The sequence below is a fragment of the Heteronotia binoei genome, chromosome 20 (genome assembly GCF_032191835.1).
Source record: "Heteronotia binoei isolate CCM8104 ecotype False Entrance Well chromosome 20, APGP_CSIRO_Hbin_v1, whole genome shotgun sequence".
NCBI classification, from domain to species: Eukaryota; Metazoa; Chordata; class Lepidosauria; order Squamata; family Gekkonidae; genus Heteronotia; species Heteronotia binoei.
In genome coordinates, this window is record NC_083242.1 from 15,646,607 (window position 1) to 15,669,034 (window position 22,428).

Genomic DNA, 22,428 nt, shown 5'->3' on the forward strand with positions numbered 1-22,428 from the left:
AGAGCATAAAGGGAATATTCTACACAAACATATATGCTATGTATTATTTAATTTATGGTTTTTAAAATTTACAAGTGGGGGACCCACAAGGACTTGCGGGAGGCATATCATTTCCCCCTCCCCTACAATTTCCTTTTACTTCCCTGAATCCTCTGTATCATCTCCCTTTTTCCTGCCCCCTCTCCTGCCCACCCATCAGCCAGTCTACCTTTATCTGTTCCCCTTTCTTAGGCTTTCCTTCCTTCCCTTCCCCTGACAGTTTGTCTGGAAAAACTCTGGCTGAGTTGCATGTTCCCAGTTGTGTGGAGAGCAGCCTGTAAGGGCTTGGGCAGGATACCTCACTTCCCTTGTATCCCTTCCCCACACCTTTTCTTCTTTCCCTCCACTTGGAAGCCCCCATATCCTCACCTTTCTCTGCATCCTTCTCTTTTTTTCTTCCTCCAACCAACCTACAATTTATCTCCCTGCCCCCCATCTTCAGCTGTATTTATTATTTAGTTGTTTAATTTACATCCTGCCTTTTCCCACAAAATGAAACACCCAAAGGGGAGGGACGGTGGTAGAGCATCTGCTTGGTAAGCAGAAGGTCCCAGGTTCAATCCCTGGCATCCCCAAAAAGGGTCCAGGCAAATAGGTGTGAAAAACCTCAGCTTGAGACCCTGGAGAGCCTCTGCCAATCTGAGTAGACAATACTGACTTTGATGGACCAAGGGTCTGATTCAGTATAAGGCAGGTTCATATGTTCAATTCATCCTTGTCCTCTCCTCCATTTTAACTTGACAAAACCCCTGAGAGTGTAGGTCTGGCCCAAGTTCACCCAGCAAGCTTCCATGGTAGAGTGAGGATTCGAACCTGGGTCTCCCGGATCCTAGTCTGAAACTAACCGCTACACCACACTGGCTTTTGTGGAATGGCTGCTGTTGAATGGTAGCAACCAGACAGGACTGTGTGAGTCCTGAGTTCTGCAAGTTGTGTGGTAGTTAGTTTTTGGTGGCTGATGCTAGGTCTGGCCCTGATTCTCCCTCAAAGGCCAAAACAGCCATGGAAAGAACCTTGGCCCCTCCCTGTGCCCTTTACTGATTGAAACCAAGGCTTCAACTGGCTATATTGTTGTGGTTGCCTAGCGATGGCCATGGAAGACAGGCAGGCATGGAGAGCATCGCCACAGAGAGTAGCATCTTTGGTCACAGGTTATGAGAGGTCTGCGTATATGGACACTGTCACACACACTAAATTAACATGCTTTTAATCCACTTCCAGTGCACTTTGCAACTGGATTTTACTGTGTGAACTGGGGAAATCCACATGCAAACAGTGGCCGGAAACTGCATTATTTTGCATATGTGAAAGCGTCCTATGTGTGGTGGTGGTGGTGGTGGGGGAAATTCAAGCTTGCTTATTTATTTTCTATTTGTATCCTGCCCTCCCTGCGAACAGGTTCATGGCAGCCAACAAGCAAAAAAATGGCAGCATAAAAATACAATATCTATTATAAGAAGATATTGATGTGAAACATATTCAACAATATTAAAACCAGCTTGTCTCTGTTTTCATTTATGCAATTCTGGAAGATGTGAGAGTCACCATGGCACACACCATATAGTCACCATAGAGCACACATGTAGGGCTGCCAACTTAGCCCCCGGGCTGGGTGGGGGTTCTTTTGCTCTGGAGGTTCCCAATCCACCAGCCCACATCCCCCAACATTGCCAGCATGATGATGTCACCCAGAAGTGACGTCATCATGCCGACAGCATCGCTCGCCGGCTGCTCTAGGCGTTTCCAGGAAAATTCTATGGTTTTCGCGGACACGCTAGTGATTTGAGAGGGAAAACTCTGTTACCAGAGGCTGCGGGGGACTTGGGAACCCTATACACATGTGTGCACCCACTGTAGAGTTTGGCATCTTTTAAAGCAAGTTCTTGAGAACTTTTTAGGCTGAGAAACTAACCAGGAAACACCCTACAGCTGATCAGGGTGGAAGAAGGTGCATGTACTGGTCGTGCTGAATAGTTTAAGGCTAAGCGGTGGGCCTGAGATGCAGGATGAGCGGTCTTGGCTTGGAGTCCACGAATGAGGTGGATTGCATTGCAGGGCCCTGGGAAACAGAAAAGAGATCTCCCTGGTTTGCATTAAGTGAACAAGGGCCTCTTAGTCCAGCAGTAGGCAAGCAACAGACTGGTGGTTCTCCCCTCGCCGCCAAGCTGTTTTCAAAAGATTAATTTCCACATATACATTTCCCTTCTAAACCAAGAAAATGTGAGCACTCCCCCCCCCCCCCAATTTAGATGTCAGAAATGTTTGCCTTCTTATGATCACGCAATATCCCAAAAGATTATCCGTTCAGAGTTTTAGAACAGGGAAGGATTCTGCACAGTGCTCAGATCCATTGGGATAAAAGTGATATCCAGTGTCCTTTGCAAACCGCATACTAACTCCTCAGGCCACTCTTTTATATGCTGACCTTGGCGACTGTATGCACATTCCAGGAATTGGGGAGCCTGTTGTGGTGGTTAGAATGTCAGACAAGGAGGGGAAGAGACTAAGGTTTCCAAGTCCTACCTTGGATCTGACAGGGGGTTCCTGGCTGAGCTCAAATTTACCACAGAGTTTTGCCCAAAACCTGGAGCATCGCTGTGTGACATTGGCAGTGTGATGTTGTCACTTCCTGTTGATGTAACCATGCTGTGTCTCAGGGCATTTGCTGGTGGAGGGGAGGAGCCTGCAAAAGCCAGGGAGCCCCTGCCCAGACTGGAGGGATGGCGACCCTAGGAGAGACCCAGACTCAGATTCTGTGCATTGATCTTGTTCTTCTTCAGATCCTTCCCTCTCCCAGGTCTCTAGAAATTGAATCTCTGAGTGGGGGAGTGGATCTGCCACATCTCTAGAGCTGTAACGGTAGCATACAGAATCAAACAGTAACCGGTGTACAAATAGTACTGTAAATGCAAAATAATCACTGGAGTAAGACAACACTTTAGAAAGATAAGGCCCCTCCCCTTCCTGGTCCCCGGGGAAAGAAGAAAAAAAAGAAGAATTGCAGATTTATACCCCGCCCTTCTCTCTGAATCAGAGACTCAGAGAGGCTTACAATCTCCTGTATCTTCTCTCCCCACAACAGATGCCCTGTGAGGTGGGTGGGGCTGAGAGAGCTTTTAACAGCAGCTGCCTTTTCAAGGACAACCTCTGCCAGAGCTATGGCTAACCCAAGGCCATTCCAGCAGGTGCAAGTGGAGGAGTGGGGAATCAAACCCGGTTCTCCCAGATAAGAGTCCGTGCAGTTAACCAGTACACCAAACTGAAAGAAGCAAAGAACTAGAGCTTCCTATGCTCAGTTCCCTGAACCCCATGGGAGAGATGCAAAGAAAGCACCTTTAAGACCAAGTGCTAATGTTTTAAGCATGTTTTATTTTAAGGGTTTTTTTTAAAAAAAAAACTTTAATTGTGTTTGTCTGTGTCCTTTATAAAGTTTATATCTCTGCTACCTAATCTTAAATAGGTACACACATGGCCCGGCCCAACATGGCCCGGCCTGAGAAGGTCTCATTTATGTCAGATCCAGCCCTCATAATAATAATAATAATAATAAATTTTATTTGTATCCTGCCCTCCCCACCTCGGCAGGCTCAGGGCGGCTAACAACATTTCATAAAAAACATACAATAATAGATAAAACCTTTAAATTTAACAATATAAAAACATTAAATTTAACAACATTAAAAACCAGTCAATACAGTTAAATAACTTGGTCTGACAGTGCTGATGGTGTTTGACGCTAGTTCTGCCAGTTTATACACAGCGGTATAGGTCTTTAGGGCCGCATTGGCGGATCCTTAATTAACAGCTTTCTTTAGCAGTCCGAGTACGCAATTTTAAAGAGGGTGATCTTGCAGGCCCTGCGGAACTGATCGAGGTTCTGCAGGGCCCGCACCTCCTCATGAAGTTGGTTCCATAGGGCAGGGGCCGCGATTGAAAAGGCCCGTGCTCCAGTATTCTGATGTTTGATCTCTTTCGGCCCAGGGATAGTCATTAGTTTTTTCCCGGCTGACCTGTGCTCTCTGGGGTTCATATGGGGAAAGACGGTCCCTCAGGTAGGCGGGTCCTCGGCCATATAAGGCTTTAAAGGTAGTGACCAACACTTTGTACTGGACCCGGTGTAGAATCGGCAGCCAGTGCAGTTCCCGTATCCCTGGCCGTATATGTTCCCATTTCGGGAGTCCCAACAACAGCCTGGCTGCCGTGTTCTGCACTAGCTGCAGCTAGGACACCCCTGTCCTAGAGCCCACCCTTCCAAGCTGCCATGTTCTCCAGGGGAGCTGATCTCTGCCAGCTGGAGATCAGTTGTAAAAGCAGGAGATCTCCAGGCCCCACCTGGAGGCTGGCAACCCTAGCTTTTGTTGTGTATGCACTTTTTCAGATAAATTGAATCAGATTTCCTGGAGCCTTACATATAGGTGGGGGGAGGGGGGTTAGTTGCCAGGAAGGGCTAATTATGATCAAGCTGTATAAGTTACTGAGTGATCAGTAGTATAGCTAAGATTGGATTAAAGCTGTGGTAAAACCTGTGATTATCAGCAAATTAGCATACAGATAAAAGAGCTAACAGGTGTGAGAACTAAGTTTGAGTCCAGTGGTACCTTTAAGACAATCAAAGTTGAATTCTGAGTATAAGCTTATGTGCGCATGCACACTTCTTTAGATACCTTGAAACAGAGACTTCCTCAGCAAGCCTTATATATAGGTGGGGGGTTAGTTGCCAAGATGTCTGATTAGAGTCAAGATGCATAAGTAACTGATGAATAAGTATAGCTAAAATGGGATTAACGCAGTTAGTAAGACCTGTGGATAGCAGCAAATTAGCACACAGATAATAAAAGAGTTAATGGATGTAAAAACTAAGTTTGAATCCAGTGGTACCTTTAAGACCAACAAAGTTTAATCCTGGGGTATGTGAGAACTGAATGATTAACACGTGTAGTGAGATGAGAACCTGATTTCTCTGTTAAGCCCTGGGGGTTCCAATGTCTTGAGTGTTGTAATAACTTGTAATTCAGCAGTCTCCTGTTCCAGTCTGTTCCAGCCTTTTGGGTTATCTTTCTCATGCCAGTTGTGTTTTCCCTCCCCTGTTTTTGGTTGCACTCACTTTCCCACCACTTCCCGCCAGAGATTTTGGAATTGGAGATACCGGCAACTGAATCTTCTACATGCAAACCCAAGTGCTCTGCCTTTGAGCTTCAATCATGCAACATTTGTAATGTTACCAAAGAAGAGGGCTTATTTATCCAACTTTTCTTTAAACTACAGGGTCCCACAAATTCCATGTTCTATTCTGTTCTATTCCTGAGCTGGTTTAACAACCTCACTGGTTTTCCTAATATTTAACGGTCTGTTTCTGCTCTGCAGTGGCTAATGCCTTCCTCCCAGGGCTGGCTTTCTTTCTTTCTTTCTTTCTTTCTTTCTTTCTTTCTTTCTTTCTTTCTTTCTTTCTTTCTTTCTTTCTTTCTTTCTTTCTTTCTTTCTTTCTTTCTTTCTTTCTTTCTTTCTTTCTTTCTTTCTTTCTTTCTTTCTTTCTTTCTTTCTTTCTTTCTTTCTTCCTTCCTTCCTTCCTTCCTTTCTTCCTTTCTCTCTCTCTCTCTCTCTCTTTCTTTCTTTCTTTCTTTCTTTCTTTCTCTCTCTCTCTCTTTCTTTTGCTCTCTTTCTCTCTCTCTCTCTCTCTTTCTTTCTTTCTTTCTTTCTTTCTTTCTTTCTTTCTTTCTTTCTTTCTTTCTTTCTTTCTCTTTCTCTCTTTCTGCAGGAACTCAGAGGAACACAGTTCTGGCTGTCTTGGCATCAGCAGGTGTGGCCTAGTATGCAAATGAGCTCCTGATGGGCTTTTTTTGTACAAAACAATGGTGATGTCAGGGGGTGTGGCCTAACATGCAAATGATTCCTGCTGGGCTTATCCTACAAAAAAGTCCTGTGTGAAACAATGGTGATGTCAGGGGGTATTGCCTAATATGCAAATTAGTTCATGCTGGGCTTTTCCTACAAACTGCTCCCCCCGCGCTTCCTCCAGAATGAAGCATTTCAGCTGCGGGAAGGCTCCTTAGTTTGATAGGAAGGCTTCAGACTTTGCAGAGATGAGTGCTCGAAGATAGGCCAGCACTGCAGTAGAGCGTCCCCATTGCTGCTTATGTAGTCCTCAGCCACAAGATCAGTTGCTTCTCCATTGTTTGTTTAAAACGTTCCTATTCCTGCAAAGAGGTTGCAGAAAGTCCCATGGTGCAGAGTGGTAAAGCTGCAGTACTGCAGTCCTAAGCTCTGCTCACGACCTGAGTTTGATCCCTGGTGGAAGCTGGGTTTTCAGGTAGCTGGCTCAGGTTGACTCAGCCTTCCGAGGTCGGTAAAATGAGCACCCAGCTTGCTGGGGGGAAAGCCTAGATGTCTGGGGAAGGCAATGGCAAAAGTCTGCCATGAAAACGTCGTGAAATCAACATCATCCCAGAGTCGGAAACGACGTGCTTGCGCAGGGGACTACCTTTACCTTTTTATTCCTTGCCTGTCTTGTTTCCTCTTCCCTGAAGCTAAGCACACTATAGCCAAAAGGTATACCAAGCAGTGTTCCTTCTAAGCTGAGTTAACATGAGCTTCCTCACTGTTTTTTAGCCTCACAGAGATTTTTGTTTTCTCTCAGGAAGGATGGCCCCAGGGCAAACTGATTGATGCAATAGCCAAATTGCTCCCTCCCAACCTTAAAGCCAGTAGCTCACAAAGTAGGATATTTGCTCACAAAACTCCACTACTTAAATGGAGCATTGATACAAAGTCTCATCTTCCCGACTGGTTGGTGAGTCATGTCTCCCCAACGGGCTTCCTCGGGAGGTGGTGGGCTCGCCTTCTTTAGAGGTTTTTAAACAAGAGGCTGGAGGGCCATCTGACAGCAATGCTGATTCTGTGAACTTGGGCAGATCACGAGAGGGTGGGCAGGAAGGGTTGCATCGGTGCTTAGTCCTCGTGGCCCTTTCTTACCCACGAGGGAAATGCTGTTTGCCACTTTGGGGTCAGGCAGCAATTTTTCTCCAGGCCAGTTTGGCCATGGGTCCTGGAAGATTTTTTTACCATCTTCTGGGCATGGAGCAGGGGTCGCTGGAGGTGTGTGCATTTGCCAGCATAATTCAGAAGGCTTTTGCATCCGGTTGGAGAAGAGGTTCAGGACTGACTTGCTGCTAAATGAACTACTTAAGCGAACATATGAAGCTGCCTTCTACTGAATCAGACCCTGAATCCATCAGTCAGTATTGTCTACTCAGACTGGCAGCGGCTCTCCAGGGTCTCAAGCTGAGGTTTTTCATGCCTATTTACCCAGACTTTTTTCAGCCGGAGATGCCGGGGATTGAATTTGGGACCCTCTGCTTACCAAGTGGATGCTCTACCACTGAGCCACCATCCCTCCAAGTGGCATTGAGAACATTTTGCTGTCATCAGGAATGGCTTGCTCCTGATAAATATAATGCAAAGAGCATTTAGCCAGCAAAATTCAGAAGGCTGGTGCATCTGGTTAGAGAAGAAGTTCAGGACTGGCTTGATCCTAATATAAATATAGACACTTAAGTGGTACTGAGAGGATGAGAGATTTTGAAGAAAGCAAAGAGGTTGCAGAGAGCATTAACACTGAATTGTAATAAGAGGCTGATAACCTTGAAGAAAATAGGAATACTCCTGAGAGTGCTCATCGGCTGGACAATTCTTGTAATATTATAAAGTTGTACTTCTTTATAATGTGCACAAAAGATTTATATGACTCTTGGGTAGGTTTGGCCAGGGATCCTGGAGGGGTTTTTTGCCATCTTCTAGGCATGGAGCAGGGGTCACTGGGGGTGTGTATGGGGGAGGAAGTAGATGTGAATCTCCTGCATTGTGCAGGGGGGATATTACTAGATGATCCTGTAAGTCCCTTCTGGTATTCCCTCTAAACTGTGGAGTCTTGTGAGCAAAAATTCTGCTTCATGAGCTACTGGCATTAAAGTTGTGAGCTGCTGCATAAATTTGTCTGCTCCGGGGCCATTTTCCCTGAACTAAGACAAAAATGCAGAAGCTAAAAAACTTCCATGGCGCAGAGGGGTAAAGCTGCAGTACTGCAGTCCGAGCTCTCTGCTCATGACCTGAGTTCGATCCCAGCAGAAGCTGGGTTCAAAGCCAACTCAAAGTTAACTCGGTCTTCCATCCTTACGAGGTCAGTCAAATGAGTACCCAGCTTGCTGGGGGGGAAGTGTAGAGGACTGGGGAAGGCAATGGCAAACCACCCCATAAAAAAGTCTTCCACGAAAACATCGTGATGCAACGTCACCACAGAGTTGGAAATGACTGGTGCTTGCAGAGGGGGACTACCTTTACCTTTTTAGAAAACTGTGAGCTAGCTCACACTAACTCAGCTTAGAGGGAACACTGGTCCCTTCCAACCCTAGGATTCTGTGATTCTAACTTCCCATCCCAGCCCCACTGAGCTGTGACTCACATTTCTTTTTTTGTTCCTTTCAGAGACGCCTTGTTTCCCTTGGCTCAGGAGGATCTGCGCCCCCGCCCAGGAGGATGGATCTGTTGGCTCTGCTGTGGCTGCTCCTTACGGCTTGCAGCCTCGACCAAGCTCAGGCTGTGAACCCCTTTGCAGTGCAGCAGAACCCGCCCGACCCTTGCTATGACGAGAAAGGGGCTCCCCGACGCTGCATCCCGGAGTTTGTCAATGCTGCCTTCGGAAAGGAAGTCCACGCCTCCAGCACGTGTGGGAAACCTCCCACCCGCCATTGCGATTCTTCAGACCCCCGCAAAGCTCACCCGGCCTCCTACCTCACCGACCTCAACAACGTGGCCAACATGACCTGCTGGCGTTCCGAGACCCTGCACCACTCCCCCCAGAACATCACCATCACCCTCTCCCTGGGCAAGAAGTTCGAGGTGATCTATGTGAGCTTGCAGTTCTGCTCTCCTCGTCCCGAATCGGCGGCCATCTTTAAGTCCATGGATTACGGCAAGAGCTGGGTGCCATATCAGTATTACTCCTCCCAGTGCCGTAAGATCTACGGCAAATCGAACAAAGCCACCGTCACCAAGCAGAATGAGCAGGAAGCTTTGTGCACCGACGGGCATACGGATCTGTACCCGTTGACCGGAGGGCTTATCGCCTTCAGCACCCTGGAAGGGCGCCCCTCGGGTCAAGATTTTGACAACAGCCCTGTTCTTCAGGATTGGGTGACAGCGACTGACATCAGGGTCATTTTCAGCCGTCCCCATTTGTTCCGGGAGATGGGAGGCCGGGACCACGAGGACGAGGACAGCGGGACAAGCTCGTCTTCGTACTACTATGCCGTGGGAGAGTTCCAGGTTGGGGGGCGCTGCAAGTGCAATGGCCACGCGTCGCGCTGTGTGAAAGACAAAGAGGGCAAGCTGGTGTGCGACTGCAAACACAACACTGAAGGGCCCGAATGTGACCGATGCAAACCCTTCCATTACGATCGTCCGTGGCAAAGGGCCACAGCCCGGGAGGCTAATGAATGCTTAGGTAAGAGAATGTCCCTTCTTCCCTTTTCATGATCAGAATGCTGTTTTTTCTTCCTCCAAAAAAGTCAGTTTGAATGTCAGGAATAATCAGAGGCAAGAACATTCCATTAATCCGTTAGTTTGTGTCAGGGGTGGAATTCTAGCAGGAGCTCCTTTGCATATTAGGCCACACACCCCTAATGTAGCCAATCCTCCAAGAGCTTACAAAAAAGAGCCTTGTAAGCTCTTGGAGGATTGGCTACATCGTGGGGGTGTGGCCTAATATGCAAAGGAGCTCCTGCTGGAATTCCACCCTTGGTGTGTGTGTACATTTGTCTCATACAGATGTACAGGTAGTGGCACAAAGAAGGACACAAAGGTGCAAAATAAAAGACTTATTTATCTCTTGTGGATCCCAACACAATTTGCTGTAAGCTTTGTCAAGGGTAGGGTTCCCATTCCCCAGGTGGGGTGGGGGATCCTCCAATTTTGGAGGCTTCTGTCCCATCCCCAAACAGCGACATTGTACAGCAATGTCCCCAATGCAGTGACATAAGGAAGTGATGTCATCATGCCTGGGACATCACGTGGCAACACTCTGGTCTTTGGGTAAAACTCTATGGTTTGAGGGCGATTTTACTATAAAATTTCCCCCTCAAACCAGAGCATCACTGTTTGTGTGACATCACTGTTTGAGGGTGGAGCCCCTCCCTACTCCCATCCCTTGCTGGTGCATCAAGGAGACCTGGCAACCCTAGGGATGTGGTATAAAATGCAGCATACAAATTCATTATGCTATAAAACAATAATAAAAATAACAAAAGTATACAATCTGTGATATAAGTTGGTCTGATATAATTTCCACAATAATATTTACAGCAAAAACCCCTTTTCTATAAAAAGGAGCTCAAATATAATTTTTATACAGGGTTCACAATAGAAAGATACAAATAAACATTGTGGCATGCCTTCTTCAGAGGTTTTCCAGTCCCCACCTTAAACAGGAAAAGAAGCAGGTAGAGCTGATTGTATTTATAACCAGGTATGATATAATGCAGGGGTGGCCAAATTATGGCTTGGGAGCCACATGTGGCTCTTTCACACATATTGTGTGGCTCTCAAAGCTCCTACCCCACCCCATTGGCCAGCTGGAAGACATATCCCTCTTTAAATCACTTCGCCAAGCCAGCTGGCAGCTTGGAGAATGCATTTTTAAAATCAAAGTTGCTTTCTTTCCACCCTTTTATCCCTCCCCCTCCCCATCTATTCTCCTTCCTTCCTTCCTCCCTCCCTCCCTCCTTCCCGGCTCTCAAACGGCTCTCAAGCGTCGGATGTTTATTCTATGCAGCTCTTTTGTTAAGCAAGTTTGGCCACCCCTAATATAATGGATTCTTTAACCGTTAAAGGAGCAAAAATGCTTAGTCACCATGATCAGACATGCATCAGAGGTCCAGACTTTTGTTTGCAATTTCTTTGTTGAACTCAAACCCTTTCTACCTGGCCCACCTGACCTCTCCTGATATCACTGGATATTCATTCTGATGGGCAGGTAGAGGCATTGCAGTCCCTCTTGGTTTTTATAGGCTTGGACTCTCTGATGTCACGGAGAGGGAGGGCAAGATGGCGGAGCACCAAGCTGGATGGATTGCCAAGGCCAATGAACAAGAGCTGTTAAATTAAATCCTGTGAGGGTTTCTCAGATCTCATGACCTTTCCAATGACCCCGTGTCGCATAAATCAGTGAAGCGTTTCAGCAAAAAAACCCCCGGACAGTAGACTGCCCTGAGACCGGATGGGAGGCTACTGAGTTCAACTTCAGGAGATGTTGGCCAAATTTGTCCTGAAGTCACAGCTCCCTCTCTCCCTCAGCCAGCTGAACTATCGGGAGCTTTCCCCTCTTTGCATCTTTAGCCACTTTGGGGGTCAGCTCCTTGGCAGATGGAGCAGAAAGGATGAATGACGAAGGTGGGGGGAGAAAAGGAATGTGGAGGGAGGGCTAGGGAGGGAGGCAGTGTCCCTTTAAGGCGTCCCTGATGAGCCCAGCAGCCGCACAAAGGCAGCTTAGCCGAGCTGCCGTGTGAAAGTTTTCCCTGCCGGCTCCATCTCCCCTTTCCCCCTCTCCTCTCGCAGGCTTTGTGCCTTGTGTGAAAGAGCTCCTCCGTCACACACCTCCGAGGGGCTTAGTGGCTGAAAGCCGGATTAGCTCCCAGAGCGTTCCCCTCTGTGCCTTTCAACCGTGACATCTCGCCGGCCAGCAGGAACAGACGCAGCAATTAGTACCAATTAAAGGGAGAGGGCCCGCCTGGGAAGTCCACACCTCCCCTCTTCTTGCACACACACAAGCTGTCTAGGCTGGGCTTCTTGCTGTCTTCCCTGTGTGTGCTGGGCCTGTCGAGTCTGTATCAGGACCATGCTGGGCCTTCCGAAAGGAGCCAGTTTGGTGTAGTGGTGAAGTGTGCGGACTCTTATCTGGGAGAACCGGGTTTGATTCCCCACTCCTCCACTTGCAGCTGCTGTAATGGCCTTGGGTCAGCCATAGCTCTCGCAGGAGCTGTCCTTGAAAGGGTACCTTCTGGAAGATTTCTCTCAGCCCCACCCACCTCACAGGGTGTCTGTTGTGGGGGAGGAGTGGTGTAAGCCGCTCTGAGACTCTGATTCAGAGAAAAGGGCGGGGTATAAATCTGCAGTCTTCTTCAAGTCAACCTCTGCTTGCAAATTTAGTCAGCTTTTGCTGGGGCAGATGGACTAGGGTTGCCAGGTCCAGCTCAAGAGATATCTGGGGACTTTGGAGGTGGAGCCGGGAGCAAGGCTGTGACAAGCATGATTGAACTCCAAAGTGGGTTCTGGCCATCACATTTACAGGGACCACATTCCTTTTAAATGCCTTATTTCCATTGGAACAAATGGAGAATGGGGGCACTTTCTTTTGGGTCTCATGGAATTGGACATCTTGGTCCAATCTTTTTGAAACTTGGGGCGGTGGCGGTTTTCAGAAGAGGCACCAGATGCTATGCTGAAAATTTGTTGCTTCTACCTAAAAAGAACCAGCCCTCGCAGAGCCCCAGATACCCACAGATCAATTCTCCATTATACCCTATGCCATGGGGACCAGTCTCCCAAGGGTATAATGGAGTGCTTGGCAGACACCCCCCCTTCTGATAACACTGAAGTGGGGGGAGGGCCTCCAAACCAGACTGGGAACTGGCAAACCTAGCCTGGGCACTTGGAGAGCAAGCGGATCACAGCTGGGTTTGGGAAGCAGAACTGATTAGTTTTGTAAGTTCCCAATGGGTTCTGGGAAAATTTACCCATCCACTTCCATGATCTTTATAGAATAAAGTTGGAGTCCAGTGGCACCTTTAAGACCAACACAGTTTTATTCAAGGTATGGGCTTTCGTGTTTACACACACTTCCTCGGATATATACCAATTTGCCACAGGCCAGCATGGATCTATCGTCATGGTCTTTATAGTCAAAGACCAATTCCATGCCCACAGGAACTTCATCAAACCTGCGAGTGTTTAGTGTATCTGATGAAGGGAACTCTGCTCTCAAATGCTGATACCCCGGAACTTTTTTTTGGTCCCTGAGGCATTCCTGAATTCGAATCTAATTGTTCTACTGCAGACCAATTCAGCTACACTCTGACACTGCCTTAATACGATCCCTGGTGTATCCGCCTGCGCTCTGTGTAGATTCTTTGAGCTGCAGGTGTGATGTCTGGTGTTCATCTGGTATTCATATTCCAGTGTTTGTTTTCAAGTTTCACGCATGCCGTGTTGCGCCATTGGGAGGGTGACTGTCAACACACGCTGGATAGTCAACAGAGATAGTATCTGGGCTTCCCTCCCTTGTCTCACGTCCCTTGTCTACTTTTGCTTTGGCGTGGTTGCACCCTTTGAGTTGAATTATGTAGAACTGCTGGACCTGCTAGTTTGCTCCATAGTGATGGCATGACTTATGCTAGGGTACGGGTGTCAAATGTACTGCCTGTGGGCCGGATCAGAGGGGTCCTATCAGGCCCCCGAGCAACTGGCTGTCATCTACTTCCTTTTCCCTCTCTTGTTTCCTTTGCTTTGCAAGGCTTGCTGAATCACACAAGAGCTACAGAGCAAAGCCTCTGTTTTCTCCATTGGCTGACCAGCACATGAAGTAACTTATGTATGAAAGCTCGCAATGCCCAGCCATTTCATGTTTCACCCTGGGTATAGGCTCAAAACATTGATCATGAGATTTCTATAAGGAATGTTAATAAATCAAAAGTAGGTTTGCAACTTACAGATACATACCTGAGCAGCACGCTCGAGATTGCTACAGCACAGACATTGTCTCCAGATTTTGATGCCGAAATTCCAAGCAAGAGACGTCAGTTATCAGAGACTGTTAATTAAACAAAATATTGCAAGAGTGCTATTTTTAATTAATTATTCTTTAATTGTGCTTGTCTATGTCCTTTATAAAGTTTATAGCTCCGCTTCCTGGCATTACATTTTATGACCCAGCCCAGGGGTGGCCAAGCTGTGGCTTGGGAGCCACATGTGGCTCTTTCACACATATTGTGTGGCTCTCAAAGCCCCCACTGCCCCATCAGCCAGCTTGGAGAAGGCATTTCTTTCTTTAAATCATTTCTTCAAGCCAAACCAGCTGGCAGCTTGGAGAATGCATTTAGAGTTGCTTTCTTTCTACCTCCTCTCTCTCACATCTATTCTCCTTCCTTCCTTGCTTCCTTCCACTCTCAAACATCTGACGTTCATGTCTTGTGGCTCTCAATCATCTGATGTTTATTCTATGTGGCTCTTAAGTAAAGCAGGTTTGGCCACCCCTGGTCCAGCCCAACAAGGTCTCATTTACATCAGATCTGGCCCTCATAACAAAGGAGTTTAGACCCCTGTGCTAGGGCATTTACATCTCATCTCTTTCTCTTTCTTTCCTTTTGCCCAGAAGATTATAGAGTTTGATTGCCTGTGTTATTTTGGTTTTCTGGGCCTTTGGAGACGGTGTTTGGTTGAGGCTTCCAGAGGAAACAAAAAGCTGCACAAGCTGGCTCTTTCCTACAGGGAGGGGGAGAAAGAGAGAGAGAGAGAGAGATGCCGCCCCATTTAACCAAAGACTGGTGGGTGGCATGAGTGGATTTTGTATCTCTGTTTTCCTGAAAGGGAGAAGATGTGTGTGGTTACTAAAGAGCAGGATCTGAAAATGTTGAGGGATCCGTATGTTTTGTGGGTTTGGCACAGCTCTTGTTGTGGCTTTGGCATGCTTGGCACAAATGTTTGGTTGTCTGCAACTGAAATTTCTGGAGGGGGGGGAGGAAAACAAAGACGGTGGAGGAATTAAATGCTGAGGAACCGTTGAGGGCTAAGGCACCTGGCCAACCCCCAGGACTGGGCTAGATGATCTTGATTGTCCCAGAATAATTTGACAAAGATATTTTTAGACATATCCAGTCTTTCTGTTCCCTCACAAAAGCGTTCCAAACTGAATATGGCAATGTTCTTCTTCTTTTTTTTTAAAGCAAATTTACTTTTGTTCCAAATATTTTAGCCGGCTCTCATCGCTATAACGGAAGATAATTTTTCACTTTTATTGGCCGAAGGCGCCAAGTCGGATGGGAAGCGCGACACAAAAGTGGAGCAATTAGAACTGAACGCCCTAACAGACGTGGCGGCAGGCACCAGGCTGTCGGGAAGGGAGATGACAGGGCAGGCTTGGCTGCCAAACTCCACCTGGGCTTGGGGTGCCATTTACCAAAAAGTCAGGGGGGATTCAGGAGCCTGTTCAGAGCCAGTTTGGTGTAGTGATTAAGTGTGCGGACTCTTATCTGGGAGAACCGGGTTTGATTCCCCACTCCTCCACTTGCAGCTGCTGGAATGGCCTTGGGTCAGCCATAGCTCTCGTAGGAGTTGTCCTTGAAAGGGTATCTTCTGGAAGATTTCTCTCAGCCCCACCCACCTCATGGGGCGTTTGTTGCAGGAAGGTAAAGGAGATTGAGACCGCTCTGAGGCTCTGAGATTCAGAGTATAGGGCGGGATATAAATCCGATATCATCATCATTTGCTAAACCCACAGGGCTTTGAACCCCTGGCTTGTGTGCTTTTGCTAGAACAATCTGAGAGGAGGCTGCTGTGAGAGCCTTCTCAGCCCCACCCACCTTTCAGGGTGTCTGTTGTGGGGGGAGAAGATATAGCAGATTGTAAGCCGCTCGGAGGCTGTTTCTACACTTGACAGAAGATCCTCTCTCGATGCGCATTTAAAATGTTCATCTACATTGCATACTGCAGTCGCTTCTGTCTTGTTTTGCATTATCTTAAGTCATCTACACTCATTTTCTTAAATTGGCACCAAAAGTGGTTTCACCCCAGAGTTGCTCCACACTTTTGAACAGGAGTTTTCTGCAGACAGATTCATTGCTCAAAAAATCAGAATCAACCCTGAGTGTAGAAACAGCCTCTGATTCAGAGAGAAGGGCGGGGCATAAATCTGAAGTCTTCTTCTTCAGTCCCGCCATCATCTTCCCTCTTAGAGAGGCAGTTTGGTGTAGTGGTTAAGCGTGTGACCTTGAGCCAGTCATTGAGTTCTCACAGACCTGTTCCCTTCCACAGCAGTTTCTGTCAGAGCTCCCTCAGCTCCACCTATCTCACAAGCAGTGTGTCCCTCTAAGCTGAAATAGTATGAGCTAGCTTACAATTTTTTAGCCTCCAGCTCACATGTTTTTGTCTCAGCTCAGGAAAAATGGCCCTAGAGCAAACTAATCTATGCAGTAGCTTGCAACTCTAATGCCAGTAGCTCACAACTTTAATATTGGTAGCTCACCAAGCAGAATGTTTGCTCACAAGACTCCGCAGTTTAGAGAGAACATTGGTCACAAGACTTTTGTTGTGGGGAGGGGAAGGGAAAGGAAAGGAGATTGTAAACCTCTATGAGTCTCCTTTGGGTAGTGAAGGGTGGAGTAAACATCCAATCTCTTCCCTTCTTCTCTTTCCCTAATGGGTTATCTGGGGAGGAAAAGGTAGCTGAGTGGGCAAGCAGGAGCTGTCTTCGTGATTCTGGGGCCTTGGGCAGAAAACCAGGACCAAGCAAGGGGTGACCCTTGCCCTGTGTGAAATGGGCAGGAGCCACCGATGCCACCAGAAGCCAGCTTTCCAAAGCCCAGATGTGGCAGGTGCAAGTCATGGCAGGAGCTTACTATTCTTCTTCCCCCTCCTTCAAGTGGCAAAGCTGTGGGCAGTAGGAGCCTTCCCATTGGCTAAGGACCACCCCAGCTGGCAAGGAAGCAAGCAGGGGGCAAGCAGCTGGTCAGTCTGACAGCATTCAGTGTGTTCCTTTACTCTGAGTTACTTGGACTTGAGGAGCCTACCCAGAGGTGGAATTCTAGCAGGAGCTTCTTTGCATATTAGGCCACACACCCCTGATGTAGCCAATCCTCCGAGAGCTCACAAGGCTCCTTTTTGTAAGCTCTTGGAGGATTGGCTACATCAGGGGTGTGTGGCCTAATATGCAAAGGAGCTCCTGCTAGAGCTCCACCCCTGAGCCTACCTAGAATCGGCTTTGTTGGAACTCTCGTGACCTTTTGTGACCTCTGGCCTATTCTGAGTCAGCAGCTGCAGTACCATTTTCTGGACATCCACGGGGTACAAAGATGGAGAAAGTGATCACTGTGCCATTGAGAATCTATCTGGGGTGCCTAAAACTTCACTGTAATTGGTGGTGAAGTGTCACATGCCATGCTGGGGGTGGGGCAGAGTTGCTCACTGATGGCTGGCTCCTGGAAGATAGGGGAGTGGGGACATAGGGGGTGCTGTGGGCACAATGGTGTGACATCCCTTCCACATTTCCCCCAGAAGTGTCATTCTACCATTGTGCCAAGAGTAATTTTTTCCCCATACATTTTTCTTCCATTGGCCGACAGGTTGTTGGAATAGTCCCACTATCCACATGCTTAATATTGCACGACATTATTAAAGCCAATGGCCTGGGAGCTATTTTGAATTCTCCTGAATCATGCAGGTTGTCTGGCTGGCTTGTGCTATTAGGATCTGGGATCCTTTGGCCATTCTGACTTTGTCCTAGCCTGCCTCTGTAGCTTGACTGATTGTAGACTGTTTAGGAAGGAACAGGGGAATGTCTTGCTCCGGGGGTACACTGAGATAGTCTTTTGTTCCCTCTCTGGTTCTGCGGTGATCATGCACTGATTCTCCCATCCACTGGGCGAGGCACAAAATTTATCAGCTCCACTGAGACTTGCGCATAAAATCTCCCACTACAAAGCTGGCTTTGTTCCTATTCACAAAAGGAGACGATTTCCAGAGATGCTCTTTTGTGCCTCTAAATCTGCTGCTCCTTCCATTGAATGGACTGCAGAGGTTCCCCTGTATAGTTGCTCTGTTTGGTGTAGAGCCAGTTTGGTGTAGTGGTTAACTGCTCAGACTCTTATCTGGGAGAACCAGGTTTGATTCCCCACTCCTCCACTTGCACCTGCTGGAATGGCCTTGGGTCAGCCATAGCTCTCATAGGAGTGGTCCTTGAAAGGGCAGCTGCTGTGAGAGCCCTCTCAGCCCCGCCCACCTCACAGGGTGTCTGATGTGGGGGGAGAAGACATAGGAGATTATAAGCTGCTCTGAGTCTCTGATTCAGAGAGAAGGGCAGGGTATAAATCTGCGGTTGTCTTCTTGTGTATATGCCGTGGTACCAGTGCAGGCCCTAGATTGCCTGGTCCCCTAGGCAAGGCTAACTTCTGGTGTCCCCCCTCCCCCCTGCACTGATAATTTCACCGAGTCACATGGAGGCATCCAATTTGGTGACCCCAGAAGGTTGCCGCCCTAGGCAATCACCTAGTTGCCTAGTGGCAGGGCTGGCCCTGCATGATGCACCCAGTAAGCTCCTGAGTTGAGCTTTATATCTTATCCCTTACAATACGAGGCTAAAGGAGCAGGAGCTTTCTCCTGCCCAGGGTAGCCAAATGTGCAGACTGGGGAAAGAGGCCACCCTTGTTGACCCTGGGGCCTTGTGCAGAAGTTCAAGACCAAGGAATCATCAAATTATGATTTTTTTAAAAAAAAAACTTTAGTTTTTAGTCCTTAAAGGCCGGAAACATATTTTAAAAAAAGCTTAACTAAAGCTCAGATTTCAGAAAGCTGAAGGAAACAGAAAGAGCAACACTTTCCGCAAGAATAAGAACCCGCCACTGTTCAGTTTTCTGCCTGTCACCCCTTCGGTGGTCTTCCAGTTTGCTGTTGTTCATGACCTGTATTGTAGTTAAAGTCCTGTGCAGAGGAGAGAGATGTGAATTCCAAACTCTGAATCTGTCTTACAATCCATCAGACTGTTGGTTCACCTTTGTTGCTACCCCGAGGGACTTTTGAGGAGGTCTGCATGCTGAATTGCCAACCTCCAGATCAGTGCTGGATTAAACCCCGTGAAGGCCCCTAGGCAGTCAGAATCTTGGGGGCCCCTTCGCAAATTAACTCAGAATCTGAGTGCCCATCCCACCGCCTGTGGCCCCCACTGCAGTCAACTTCTCAAAAGCCCCTTTAACAAAGCTGCAGGGGAGAGGCAGAGAGAGGCAAACTTGGTGACGACGCCAGCATCAGCCGCACCAGGCAAGTCAGGCATTGAGTGGCTCAGTTGCTGGCTGCTAATAATAATAATAATAATAATAATAATAATAATAATAATAATAATAATAATAATACCTTTTATTTATATCCTGCCCTCCCCGCCGAAGCAGGCTCAGGGCGGCTAACAACAGAGTTCAGTATACATAATACAAAAGAACATTTTAAATCACAATTAATTAAAACTATTAAAATTCTAAAACAGTAAAATTATTTTGTGCTATTACCTAGACGGCGAACTTGCTTAGCAGGTCTAGTCTGTGAAGGCCATTCAAAACAGAATGGTCTTGCAGGCCCTGCGGAATTGCTCCAAGTCCCGCAGGGCCCACATTTCTTCTGGAAGTTGGTTCCATAACTGTGGGGCCATAACAGAAAAAGCCCGGTTACGGGTACTTTGAAGTTTTACTTCTTTTGGCCCGGGGATAGTCAGCAGGTTCTTCCCTGCTGACCTCAGTGCTCTCTGGGGTTCATGTGGGGAGAGACGGTCCCTAAGGTAGGCAGGTCCTCGGCCACATAGGGCTTTAAAGGTGATGACCAGCACTTTGTAACGAATCCGGTAAGTGACTGGTAGCCAGTGCAGTTCACGCAGTCCCGGCTGTATGTGCTCCCGCTTTGCAGGCTGGGAAGGCTGCAAGCAGGGGGGAAACCGGCCCAAGGCTCCTAAAGGTGTGGGGGCCCATAGGCCAGTGCCTACTTGGCCTAATTGTTAGTCCAGCTCTGTTCCAGATGGGTTCTGGTGGCATCCAACATAAAACATAAAACAAGATCACTCATAAAATTAAGACCCTGTTCCCAGTTCATAATCTGAGCCATTATGCCTATTGCAGAGAGAAAACGGGTAGCGCTTCCAGTCATGCCTTGGGGGTTGAAAGGTTAGTGGAATGCCTGTGAGATGCTTTGAGAGGGAAGGAGGGAGAGATTCCCTTTGTGACTTTCTTGGCTTCCTCTTTGTGTGCCGAGGGGGCTTTTATATTCTTGTGGGAACCCTTGGAAGGGGAGGAATCGAAATGAGTGTGCATAAACCCCTCCTCCAGACCTTCTCTGTGCAGCGAGTATTTAAGGCTTAGGGAGGGTCCCCCTCCCATTGAGGTGGTAATTTATATTTGGGATGCCGCATAACCGCAAACAGGCACCCAAGATGCTCTGTATTCCTTAGGTTAGTCCAAAACGTAGCCTGGCCCAATGAAACAAAAACTGAACATCATTTTTAGGGAAAAACAGAGATACTTGCGACACATGAGATGAAAACGCTGGCTGTGGAATAATCTTTTGTTTAGCAAAGCACAGTGCATGGGATACATGGAAGGGTACAAAGTTGCACTGGCAAAGTGAGACGAACTCTGCTCAGAACCTTCCAAAGATGGATAGTGAGCTTCTGTAGTAAGCTTGCAGCTCCTGCCCTTTTGACACCAAGTCGGATAGCTGCAGTCGGTGAATATAGGGTTGCCAAGTCCAATTCAAGAAATATCTGGGGACTTTGAGGGTGGAGCCAGGAGACTTTGGGGGTGGAGCCAGGAACAAGGTTGTGACAAGTATAATTGAACTCCAACGGGAGTTCTGGCCACCACATTTTTTTTTAAACTAAAAATTTTTATTTTATGAAAAACAACAAACAACAAGTCTTATACAAATACAGGAAATTGTCTCAAACATAATTGCTTATGCATATATCTCTAGAGTTGATACACACAAACGTTTTAAAGGAAAGAAAAATTAAATAAATAAATAAATAAATAAATACACAATAATAAGAAACAATAATATATATATACGTATAATCCTACTTATAAGCAGTTGCATATTCAGTCACCAATTGATCTAGTTCGTTTATATCAAACTCAATAAAGAACAAAGTCTAGGTATTTTTTTGGCATTGTACATTTCTTGGATGTGTTGTTGTTTACAAAGTCCAAAAAGGGAAACCACTTCTCTACAAAATGTTCACCTATTTTGGGGTTGTCCCCTATAATGAGCTGAGAGGCAATTTTGTCTTGAATTAAAAGATCCCACACCTTCTGGAACCAGAGAGTCAGTGATGGTATTTTGGTATCTTTCCAATGTCTTGCAAGGAGTAGTTTGCCTGCTAAAAGCAAAAGTGAAATAAGTTCTGATTTTAGTTTGGAAAAAGTAGTCTTTGACCATAAATTAAGAAGGACAAATTCAGGGGTGCGAGGAATGGTTTCCTTTACGATTGCTTCAATTTTTGTTATTAAAGTGCTCCAAAATTTTTGTACTTTTTGACACGACCACCAGCAATGAAGGAAAGAACCAGAGGTCCCACAGCCTTTCCAGCAAAGAGAGCTAGTGTTTTTTTGAGCATGGCTTAGAATTTGCGGAGTTAAGTACCATTTCGAGATTATTTTATATTGTTGCAGTTTAAAGTTAGTACATCTGGATTTACATATAGATGATGTCCAGACTATGTGCCACTGCTCCTCTGTCAGTTGCGTTTTACAATCTTTGGCCCACGCATTCTGCTGTGACGTGGGTTGCGTCCAATTTTTTTGGTTTAATAAATAGTATACTTTTGCAATTACACCTCTCATTCTCGTGTTTTCCTCATGTATTAGTTTCTCAAAGGCATTCAACTGGCCAATGGACTGCATCACTGGGACCACTTTACTTAGAGTATCTTATATTTGATGGTACTCATACCAAGGAATTTCGATTTTAAATTTAGCTTCAAGTTGGGGGCGTGTATATAGTTTACCTTTCGCACTAATATCTGAGACTCTAATAATTTTTTCTTTCCTCCAGATTTTGAAGTTTTCTTTAGGCATGCCCGGCGGGAACCAGGGTTGCCCCAAGAAAGTCATAATCGGAGTTGATGGTTGGACCACTAAGGATCTGTTTTTGTCCCAAAGTTGTAATGTATAGCGTAGAAAGGGATTAGTTAGCACATTCTTTTTCCTGTCCGTCTCACTAATCCACACAAACTCATTGAGAATTACAGGAAAAATACTTGCTGCCTCTATTTGAAGCCAGGGTAAATCACAGCTTTTCCTAGTATATAATAAAACATTCCGCAGCTGGGCTGCTAGATGGTACTTCTCTAGAATTGGCGCTCCGAGCCCTCCTTTAGCACTTGGTTTGGCCAGCAGTTGGTATGCTATTCTTGGCTTTTTGTTTTGCCACAGAAACTGTGAAAAACTCTTTTGCCACATTTTCATGTCACCTCTTGGAATATCCATAGGTATGTTCTGAAATAAAAAAAGAAATTTGGGCAAAACAAAAGTTTTTAAAAGATCAATTCTCTCCAGTAAGTTAAGTTGAAGTTTTGACCAGGACATTAGATCTGTTTTA

At 46.6% G+C, this 22,428-nt stretch overlaps 1 protein-coding gene across 1 annotated transcript in view; it reads left to right on the forward strand.

Annotated features, from left to right (window-relative positions):
• The window catches only part of NTN3 (netrin 3), a 205,185-nt gene that overhangs the window by 67,301 nt on the left and 115,456 nt on the right, over nucleotides 1-22,428 (forward strand). The window contains exon 2 of the mRNA XM_060260674.1: nucleotides 8,518-9,535. Coding sequence (XP_060116657.1) covers nucleotides 8,569-9,535 — 967 coding nt within the window. The 5' untranslated portion in view covers nucleotides 8,518-8,568. The remainder of the gene's footprint in view (nucleotides 1-8,517; nucleotides 9,536-22,428) is intronic.